Source organism: Triticum aestivum, chromosome 1D (assembly GCF_018294505.1).
Source record: "Triticum aestivum cultivar Chinese Spring chromosome 1D, IWGSC CS RefSeq v2.1, whole genome shotgun sequence".
In the NCBI taxonomy this organism is placed as follows: domain Eukaryota; kingdom Viridiplantae; phylum Streptophyta; class Magnoliopsida; order Poales; family Poaceae; genus Triticum; species Triticum aestivum.
Genome location: NC_057796.1, coordinates 167,229,697 through 167,239,930, shown reverse-complemented (window position 1 = coordinate 167,239,930; position 10,234 = coordinate 167,229,697). Strand labels below are relative to the sequence as shown.

At 39.0% G+C, this 10,234-nt stretch overlaps 1 protein-coding gene across 6 annotated transcripts; it reads left to right on the top strand.

Annotated features, from left to right (window-relative positions):
- Positions 1–262: 262 nt before the first annotated feature.
- Positions 263–7,992, top strand: LOC123180856 (uncharacterized). 6 transcript variants are annotated; one of them, XM_044593022.1, is made up of 7 exons: positions 263–1,532; positions 1,875–1,956; positions 2,313–2,405; positions 2,769–2,967; positions 3,490–3,582; positions 3,665–3,766; positions 5,766–7,992. In XM_044593022.1, the coding sequence occupies exon 7, from the start codon at positions 6,530–6,532 to the stop codon at positions 7,490–7,492; it is 963 nt and encodes a 320-aa protein (XP_044448957.1). In that variant the 5' UTR covers positions 263–1,532; positions 1,875–1,956; positions 2,313–2,405; positions 2,769–2,967; positions 3,490–3,582; positions 3,665–3,766; positions 5,766–6,529; the 3' UTR covers positions 7,493–7,992. The 6 variants fall into 6 exon arrangements, with proteins under 6 accessions (XP_044448957.1, XP_044448960.1, XP_044448956.1 ...); XM_044593025.1 differs by having other exon boundaries at positions 263–1,956; positions 2,313–2,389; positions 2,769–2,818; positions 2,924–2,967; XM_044593021.1 differs by having other exon boundaries at positions 263–1,956; positions 2,769–2,818; positions 2,924–2,967.
- Positions 7,993–10,234: the final 2,242 nt, after the last annotated feature.

The window sequence follows — 10,234 nt, the reverse complement described above, 5'->3', positions numbered from 1 at the left end:
TCTTGTAAAAAGGAAATAACTTTTTACAAACATATCTTAGTAACATTATTTTTAGTAGCATATATATCTCATATTACTTTGAAATATTTTTTTCTAATTTATTTCATTATTCTAAACATTCCATCCAAAAATAATTACTTTCTCACTATCTAATTTCAGTTTACTGTAGTTTGCGCCAATATTTCGTGTTCCCACAAAAAAATAGAGTCTACTTATCCTTTGTCTTCCTCATGACCCACGATTATTATTCTATAAACCAAATCACACGGCGTCTTCATGGGTAATTGGATCTGAGGTCTTGTCCTGGTTCCTCCGTCACGGCGTCAACACAGCGAACCACACCGGAGTCAACTGCACTACGAGGAGTCGTCGTCCTCGATCTCGCCCTCCTCCCTCTCCTCCGCGCCCGCCGACGCGGGCCGTGTCTCCGTGTCCTCGGCCATGCTGCCAACTGCAGCGATGCGGTCTGGTGTCGGCGCCGACGGAGTTCCCGTCTTCTTCCCTGCATCGCGAGCGCAGTGCCGGCCTGCCTACGTCGGGGTTGCTCGCCACATGGCCGACCCGGAGGTGGAGACGCTGCGACCAGGTTCATTACCAAGCCGCATCCCTGAACCTCCATAGCGAGCGCTGTAGATGCAGTACCGCCGCCGTATCCCGCCCCCATGATCCAAACGCGCAGGCCAGATCCGCCGCCGCCGGGAGCAGCACAGAGTCGTGGTCGTGCACTACCATACAGCCTCAATGCATCAACCCCGGCCATCTCTACGTGGGACGACTATGCCTCGTCATAGATGACCTCCAACACCGTCCTGCTGCCCAAAAAGGAACGAAGCATCCGGCTCTCAGACGACTTCCCCTGCCCCCGCTAAGATCGCCCCTTTTAAACAGCTGAGCGGCATCGCTCTTATGGTCTCCGCCATCAGCTTCGTGTCTCACCCTTTGGTGACCTCAAAATCACATGCGTAGTATCAGTATCATAGTTGTAATTACCAATCCATACAATTGTTATTATTTCGCTGTTATTTGCAGATCTATTATCTGTGTGATAAAGTTGGCTGGGTACTTTGGCCACTTTCACTGGAAATATCAAAGATAGAAAGGAGCATATATGGTTTCATGCCTCTCATGTTTCGGTACTGTACCTACAAATTTTTAGATATACATTGGACTATGACATAGTATTAAAGTGCACCACATTGACTATATCATTGCCTCCAAATGGTTACTTGATCTCTGTATTATAGTTGATGGTGTAATCGATGTTTCAGCTGGATGTATATCTGTTACAGTCACTGGTTATGAAAGCTTTTGATTTGCTTAGTAACTTTTGCTGTAGATTCTAGGTTTGTTTTGTCAGCTAACAGGACCTTCCATACATTAACAAATATATTTTAGCTGATTGTTACCTACTTGACTTCATTTGGCCACACCAGCAAGTTACATATATATGTTGACTCCTGCATGAATGACAACAATGTATTGGCATCTACCTGCTGATCACGAGTTCACGACTGAGATTCGAGATGGATAAGGTATCCCTTCTTAACACGAATATGTGTTGTTTTCCTAAAAGAAAAACTTGACAGTTCGAACATAGTTTTTATATTTACAGTTATGCAAATTATGTTGGGATCTCCTTATTCTTATGCTTTGTTATTCAGGACACTGCCACTTTAGATCATCTTTTAATTTTCTTTATCATGAACATCTATTTCAATGTTGTTTCTCAGCCATTGGTGTAGGTCATTCAGAACCCACTCCAACATTTGGTCGGGTTTGTTATGTCTTTGCGTCCATTTAATTAGCCACTTGAGTTTTTCAAGTTATCATGCATGTATTACTGGATAATTCATCACACTTTTAATCTATTGTAGACTAAGGAGATTTATGCTGCTACCCCATAAGTAATACTTCAATGGTGAGCTACCTTCTGCATTGTAGAGTTCTCTTTTTAAGGTATGCCATTCTAAATCATTTTTTGATTTTATATTAGTAATCATTTATTCAGTCCCTATTGTTGTGACCTCCATGGTAATTATTGCCTCCTAATTCTAGCAAATATTCACCGGTTATGTATGGTTCTCTATTTGCGCATCACCAGTTGTAAAGGGTCCAATATAATCAATTTACTAAACTTATCTTGGGATATTCATATGTAAATTTCTATCAAATGTACACAATTTCCATTTTTCTGTAGGTGTAAACTTACTAGATTATTCAAGTTTTTCTTAATTTGCTTTTGGGAACAACCGAGTATATGCCCAAGGAGTAGTGAAGTGGGTGCTCTAATCTTGCTCTTTCTTTTGCTTCAGAATGAATTGTCGTCGGGCAAACTGAATAAAATACTGTAGAGAACCGCGACAGCAAGGGTCTTCTCCTTTGCCAAGAGGTTATTTCCACTACAGGTGCCATCAACTATGTAACCATGTTTATTTCTGTTTACTACACATAATCTTGATAAATTCAATTTGTTCTCTTTCATTATGATTTGGCGAGGCATCGTCTATGTACTGTGTTATGCCAGCATTTTATCATCCAATCGTATAATCCATCTACATAGAGAACAAATGTAGAAAATAGAAGTGGGCTGATTTCTCGCCCAGCTTTGCTATGTGGTGCACATGTATTTTCTGCTCCAATGTCATCACGCCATGTGATCCATCCTTTTCTAGGGAATAGTAATCCATCTATTGCTATATGATATAAGTACAAGCTTTCTTATTCTTAGTCATGAGCTTTGTCCCCTTATATTGATACTAATTTGTCAGGGCTCCTGGTTCCATGGCGTTCCTTAAGTCTTTGGTGGGCATACTAAAAGGTGAGGGCACTCCTGGTCAAACAAGTGGAATGAACGCATGCTCTTTTCTCACATTGAAAGACCATAAACTGCTGATGGGCACCTCAAGTTTCTCCCCCATTTCAGCTGGCTTTGGAAGTCTCTTGCAAGCTCAAGTGCTCAGTTGTAAGGTATTTCTTGGCACCAATTTAAAAGCAAAGTTAACACTCAAAATCTGGTCCATTGTAAAAACTTTTTTCATCCCTGTATCATAATTGTGCCATATGCCAAGCCCATGTCGAAGCATATAGTTGTACTTTTGTTTGATTGTTGATTTGGCTTGCAATGTTTGGACATTCTATGGCCTGCATGGTGATGAGGCATCTAAAACATGGCAGAGATAGAGATTATTAACCAATAGATCAATAGACTATTTTCCATGGAAATAGCCATTTTGGGACCTGTTGTATTTGGAAAGTATGTAATAGAAAAATCTTTGGTAATATACTTGCTGGAGAATTCAAGTTGTTAGCACCTACACGTAGAGCTGAATCTAGGAGAGTGAAAAGAAAATTGCTTTGTTGGATGGATGATTGAGTACTTTAGCACTGATTCAAAATTTCAGGTTATCTCTAAGATCACTCTTTGTCTACTATGTGTTAAGATGAAATTGCTTGTCTGACTGGTTATATTTGCTTTCAATGACTTGATAGGAACGCAGCCAAAGGAACACCGACACCCGTAAGAAACTGAAGACAAAAGACATAATTGGATCAAAATCTTATTTGCAACTAAGTTCTGAGAAGGTATGAGTCTAACTAAATATGTATGCCTCGTTGCTAACTATGGTTTCATGTTTCAAGCATCTCATTGCTATATTACTTGCAGAGAAACTTGGAAACTGGAGAAGAGTCAGATTGTATTGCTCTGTGGGAACTCACCCACACGAAGAATGAAACATGGTCTAACACAGAGTCCCAGTATGTTTACGTGAGTACACTGACTTTTGGTTAATTATTCAATGATGTGCATTCGGCATGCTTCTTCATCAGCTTGGATTATTCATGCGTTGGATCATGTTATTCTTATTTCATGATTTATAGTGTCAATATTGGTGGATATTTGCTATGAGAATTATGAATTTTATGACTCTACATATTATACGTATAGTTTTGAATATTGTAATTGAATTCCTGTATTTTTTTTATGGTTGCAAGGCTATTACCACAACCCAGTTTTGGTTGCCACATGTTAGCACCACAAAAAGTTTAAATTGTCGCAATAGTTTCTCGCTACAAACATTTCACCCGCGGTGAAACCTATTTATCACCACCAAAACTAGTATGTTGCAATTTCCTGTTACGATGTCTGCAATATTTGTTGCCATAATTTAATGCCACAAGTGTAGCGGTTCATGGCAAAATGCCTAATGCGATGAAAACAAGAATTGTTGCCATAGTCTATTGCCACAATTGACTGTTGCCACGGAAGGGTATGCACCACAAAACGAGCGTCGTTGTTATATGTTGTTGCCACAAATGTCTATTGCCACGAGTTATCAGTAGCCACGATTCGTTACATATTGCATTAAAGCTATCTCCACAAAGCGAATTGTGGCATTAGGTGAGTGTTGCCACGGGAAAATATGTGGCAACTTTCCACATGGTTGTTGCAATAGCACACTTTATTGTCACATTTGTTTTTTTGTGGCAGTAACCTATTACCATGTGTCTAATCGCAACGGCTGCCAACGAATGATGTTTCGTGGCAATAGGTACTTATCGCTACAAGTCGGCATGTATTGCGACGAACGATTTTGTTGCAATAGACCACAATAGGCAAACAGAGAGTTGGTCATGCAAACTCGGTGGCACCGAGTCGCTCATTTCGATGGGACCGGAACGTTACGAAATGGAAATAGAGAATTTGCATTGCGAACTCGGTGGGACCGATCGCTCATCTCGGTTAGACCAAAACGTTACGAAGGGAAACAGAGAGTTTGCAATCCCATCTCAGTGAGACCGAGATCCCTATCAATGAGACCGGAAAGACTAGGGTTTCTGGCAGTGGCTATGTCAAATGAACTCGGTGGCGCCGGATAGATCAAATCGATAGGGCCGAGTTTGACTTTTGGTTTGAGACATATGTGGATATGAGAAAGTGGTTGAGGGCTTTTGAAGCATATCACTAAGCATTTTGAGCAAGCAAGCCATTAAGCAACACCATCCCCTTTTAATAATATTGGTTTTCCTATGGACTCAATGTGATCTTGGATCACTAAAATGAAAATGTAGAGTCTTGAGCTTGAGCCAATATTTGTTCTTAGCATTTTGAGGGGTCCACATTCCTAATCCATGCCATGCCAATCATTGAACTTTCTGAAATGATCATCTTAAAATAGCATTAGTTCAATGAGCTATATGTTGTTAGAAATTACCAAAACCACTCAAGGATAGTTGCACTTTTAATATGCTATTAAAATAAACCCAATTTGCACATATGGCATAGATGACAAGTCCATGGTTATTGGCATTTGTTTTTCTTGTGATGATATTGATATGCTCTCTTTGCATCATTTATCTCATAAACCATGCCATGGCCACCTAGCTTCGGACATGCATTGTTTGCCATGTTGTCAATTTTCTTAATATGACGTTTCCGCTATTGCTCATGAGGAAACCCTCATACATGTTAGAAGATTTTGACCCATCTTATGAATTGCACGATTCCCATGATTGTGTGCACCATATGCATCCCATGAATAAAAATGCTATTGTTGTGTCACACACTTGGTATAATTTACGTCCCAATCATGTTGAAAACAATAACTATCATTGCATGATGGATGACATATTTCTCTACCATGCCTCAAATTTCTTTGAGCAATGTTTATCTTGTGCTAACTCTCACGTGCACATACATATCATGATGGATGATATGTATATTTACCACGCGTGCAATTTCTTTGGTTTGTGTCTCTTTTGTGTAGGTACCCATGCGTACTCGTCAACCTCGCAATCCCATGAGTTGACGAAATGAGCTCTAGAGAGCAATGATGATTTGGGATCTCGTGGATTGTCCTTACCACCGCTCCTTTCGCGTAAAGACTTCGCGTATGTCTCCTACATGGCCCTCACATAGTTATGGCTTATTGTTCATTATGTATCATTTGCCCATATTGCCATATTCACTTTGCATGCTATGCTCATTCCTATGCCTTTGCCATGCACTTGTGACCCATGCTTTGCATTACACATGATGATTGATTCTAATATTTGTATGTGTATTTGCAAGCTTGGTGGAGATATTGCTTCTTATTGCCATGTTTGCTTTGTGCTCAATACCTATGATAATACTTTGATCTCGCTTTGTGTTAGTGCTTTCCATATGTCATGTGCATTGCCTATGCCTCTAGTGTGTTGCATCTTCGCTCCACTGATTTGCACGACATGATTGATATGCTTGCTTCGTGTAGTGCATCACCCATTATTCACACTTTCTCATGTCATGCGGTTGATAGCCACTATTGCCATGCTTTGCATATGATTGCTATTGCTTCTTGTCATATATCTTCATGTGTTGCCTCTCTTATGCTAAATAATTTTTCATGTATTGAGTGTAACAATTATTCTAGTCTTGGTAATGAGATTGCCCCCATAGCATTTTCTCTCTTATATATATATATATGGAGATTTTGACATATTTCTTGTAAAGCATGCTTGTCTTACTTCTTTGCACCATATACCTAGTGCCATGAGTATAGCCATTGCATCATATTATTTATGCACTTTTGCTTCTAATGGTTATGTGCAAGAGAAGAGAACCATCATGATGAATGATGTGTTTATCTACCATGCGCACACGCTCTTTGTTTTGTTGTGTGCATGTGTAGGATACTTGGACTTCGTGTCGACTTCCACTTCATGTGAGTTGACAATTCGAGCTCTTGAGAGCAAACCACCTTCTACCACGACGAGTCTACCTCGCACCTACTTGTACTTCGACATTGTGAAGGACGCACAAGCACATGCTTTCGAGGTGATATCCTTCTCTTTCGAGAAACACAAAACCATGAGCATGGATATTGTGGATCACACTACTTGTGTTACTTTCACTATGAGACTTATTAGTCATCTTGGACTACTTGATTGCACACATGTTAGAGATAGTGCTTTCATTCATGATTTTCACATTGCTATGCCTCATGACATATATGCCTTGTGTGTTGCATCCAACTTGTTCATTATTTGCTCCTATCATATGTTTGGTTGCAACAATGTCATTTCTTCACGTACGCCATGCACCTTTGATTGTCACATGATTGAATTGATTGCCTCACACATGTTGAACATTTGCTCTTTTCATTTTGTTGAGTGCCACGATATCTTCACTACACCCTATGAACATTATGCTTGGATTGTCTTGCACTTGCCCCATGTGTTTAGACACATCATTATATTTGGTGTTATGGATGATTCTTATGCCTATCATAGACCTTTTGTTGAGCACTTTGCACATTCTTGCTATGACCTTGAGGTAGATACTTGTTCACTCGTCAAACATATTTGCATCTCTACCTCCCATTTGCATGCTTGTTTCCATGATGTCCTTGATTGTGCTCAATTTATATGCTTAAATGCCATGCCACACTTTGTCAAACCATATGCTATGCTTGATGACGACACTTGTTGGGTGAATCACCTCTTGAATGCTTGATTTTGCACTAACGCTAACCACATTTGTTTTTCCAAGTGTTGTCTTTGCTCCTTTTGAAGGAATTACAAGACGGTGTGACATTGAAGAGTGCCCATTTCAAGCTACAAGATGATGATTGCTTGGTGATCATCAACTTCTACACGGCAACATCATCTCTTTCTGTAGCGACCCGACCTCAAACGGTCAAGCCTCTGTGTATCTGTGTCATCCCTGGATCAGTATGCTGGCACACACAGTACATCAATGTATATATCAAAATGCAATCACATATATAAATAACGTAAAGCTGATATATACCTCATAAGTCTTAGCGGAAACAACAAATGGGTGTGGAGTCCCAACAACGCCATCGCAGGTTGAGTGTAGACCGTAACCCAACAACGAAACTCACTCGTCGTAGAAATAATCCTGCAACATAATACGTTGTAGCCGTGTAGGTCAGTACATTAAATGTACCGGCAAGATCACAATCAAAGAAAGCAGATGATAAAACTATTCTATATACAATATGGCTTTGTGGCTCTGTGTCTGAGTTTTTGCGTAAAAGCTGGTTCTATTTTCCCTGCATCAAAGGAATATCAAGAGTCTGTACTATAGAGTATCATGACATGGTTCCGCCAACTGATGTCTCATAACCCAAATCATCATAAGTTGCCCAAATTAATTTATCTAGATAGATCCAAGTCCAGAGGCTCAATTTGTCCATAACCGTGGACACGGCTAATCGATTAGGTTTTAACCCTCTATAGAGGTTTGTACACTTTACCCGCAAGATTCGATCCCTCTTTTCACGTTCTCGCACTTCAGGGTGTTTGAGAACAAGATGACCGAAACATGGTCTTCCGAAGAGTTTCCCTGACCACTGTCCGGTGCTCATCCAATCCTACCGTAGTTCTACATCTGCTAGCACCGTCCCAGCCAGACTCACTACTAGGGTCAACCAAGCCAGAGTCCATAATGACTTGCGGTTGCACAGGTAAGCTTCCGGGCATGAAGTATTCTTCCGTCTCTTTTAAGTCTGGGTGAAGCTTTCCCCAAGATGTCATGGCGCTTCTCCATGCATCCAGGGTCATCCATTGGTTACTCCAGGGTGCCCATCTAAACCATCCTTCACCCAGTAGTGTGTATTGAATTCTTGTCTCGAGTCTTGAAGTCTTGAGGTCCTGAAGATGCAGTCCTTGCAGATGCCATCATGAAGTTGTCATCATTGACGTAGAGTCCTCCATTCTCACACCACTCCCGAGCACTCATACCAACCCCATCTACTATAGCGTAGCATTAGAATAAATAACGTCCTGGGCTTGGTAACATGGTGATGGGTTCCTACCTCATGCATACTACTCAACTACAAGGATTCAATATCACTATTGGAGGTATAGTTGCAAAGATGACACTAAATGCAATAAAAACATAGGTATAAAAAGCATGGTCAAAGTGAACTTGCCTGGTAAGTTGATGAAGATATTAACGCTCTCAGAATCTTTGATAAACTATTCGTCACTCCGAGAAAATCTATATAGTCAAACATTGTATTCACATAAGTAATAATCCTAGCAAACAATACCAGCAATCAAAATAACAATCAAAAAGCAATAAATAAATCCAGAATGAAATCAAAGAAAACCAAATAGAATTCCAAAGAAAACTTAAGAAAATAAGGGGAAAACCAACTCACACAATAACAGTTAATACTCTCATAACAAAACTAAATTACTCTAATAACTTTTCTACAACAAAGAAATTCTAATTCTAATAAAACAACAAAAATAATTTACTAAAGCATTTACTAGCAAAAATAACTAGTATGAAAACTATTATAACTAACTAGTTAACACCAGAACAACTATAACAACTAGCAAAACACTAAGACAATAGTAAACAATACTAAAATAATTATGAAACTAATTTAATCCTAAATAACAGAAGCAATAACAACATAACTTGAAGTGGCAAAAATAAATACTTCTAAAACTAATAAAACTATTTTTATCAACTATCACTCTGAACTAAACAAGCAAATACAAAAACAGTAGCTAAACACTAATAAATAACTACAAAAACTTACCTAGTGTAGTCTAACATAAATATATAACAACAATTGAGAAGCTAAAAAAAGAATTAACTAAAAATAATTTAAAACACTAATTATATGACTAAAACAACTACATAAGCAAAACAATACTATTTTTGCAATAAACCTTATTTAGAATAAACTAAAAATAAATCACTACATGCTACTAGATAGGCAAAACAATAACAAAATAGTAGATAAAAGAATCAATCAAAAATCTATTCTAGAATTCAAACTAGAGCCAAAACAGTGTTTGAAGCATATTTGAAATAATTCAAATTAACTATGAAAATTTGAAAACTAAGTGCGCAAACAGAAACTTCAACAAATTCTGAATCTAGTGCAAAAAAGAATCATTCAATTTGGAGCTAAAACATAAAAGATATGAAGTTTCTAAAACATAAACTATTTTTGTAAATTAAAGCAGAAAACAACAAAACACAAAAAAAGAAGAAAAAAACAGAAACACTACAGATCGGATGTTGCCACATGGCGGCTTCTGACTGGCTACGGGTGTGCGCTGCGGGAGCTAAACAAGCGGACGGCCGCCACTTAATTGAAAACGGTGAGCGTCGGCTAACAGATGAAAACTGGGCGACTGGGTTCGATCTAAACCGGATTTAACCGTAAGTAAACCCTATCTAATAAAAAAATTAACCCCAGGTTTAGAT

Coding starts and splice junctions, on each gene's coding strand:
- LOC123180856 (XM_044593022.1), top strand. CDS start 6,530: ATGAGTATAGCCATTGCATCATATTATTTATGCACTTTTGCTTCTAAT.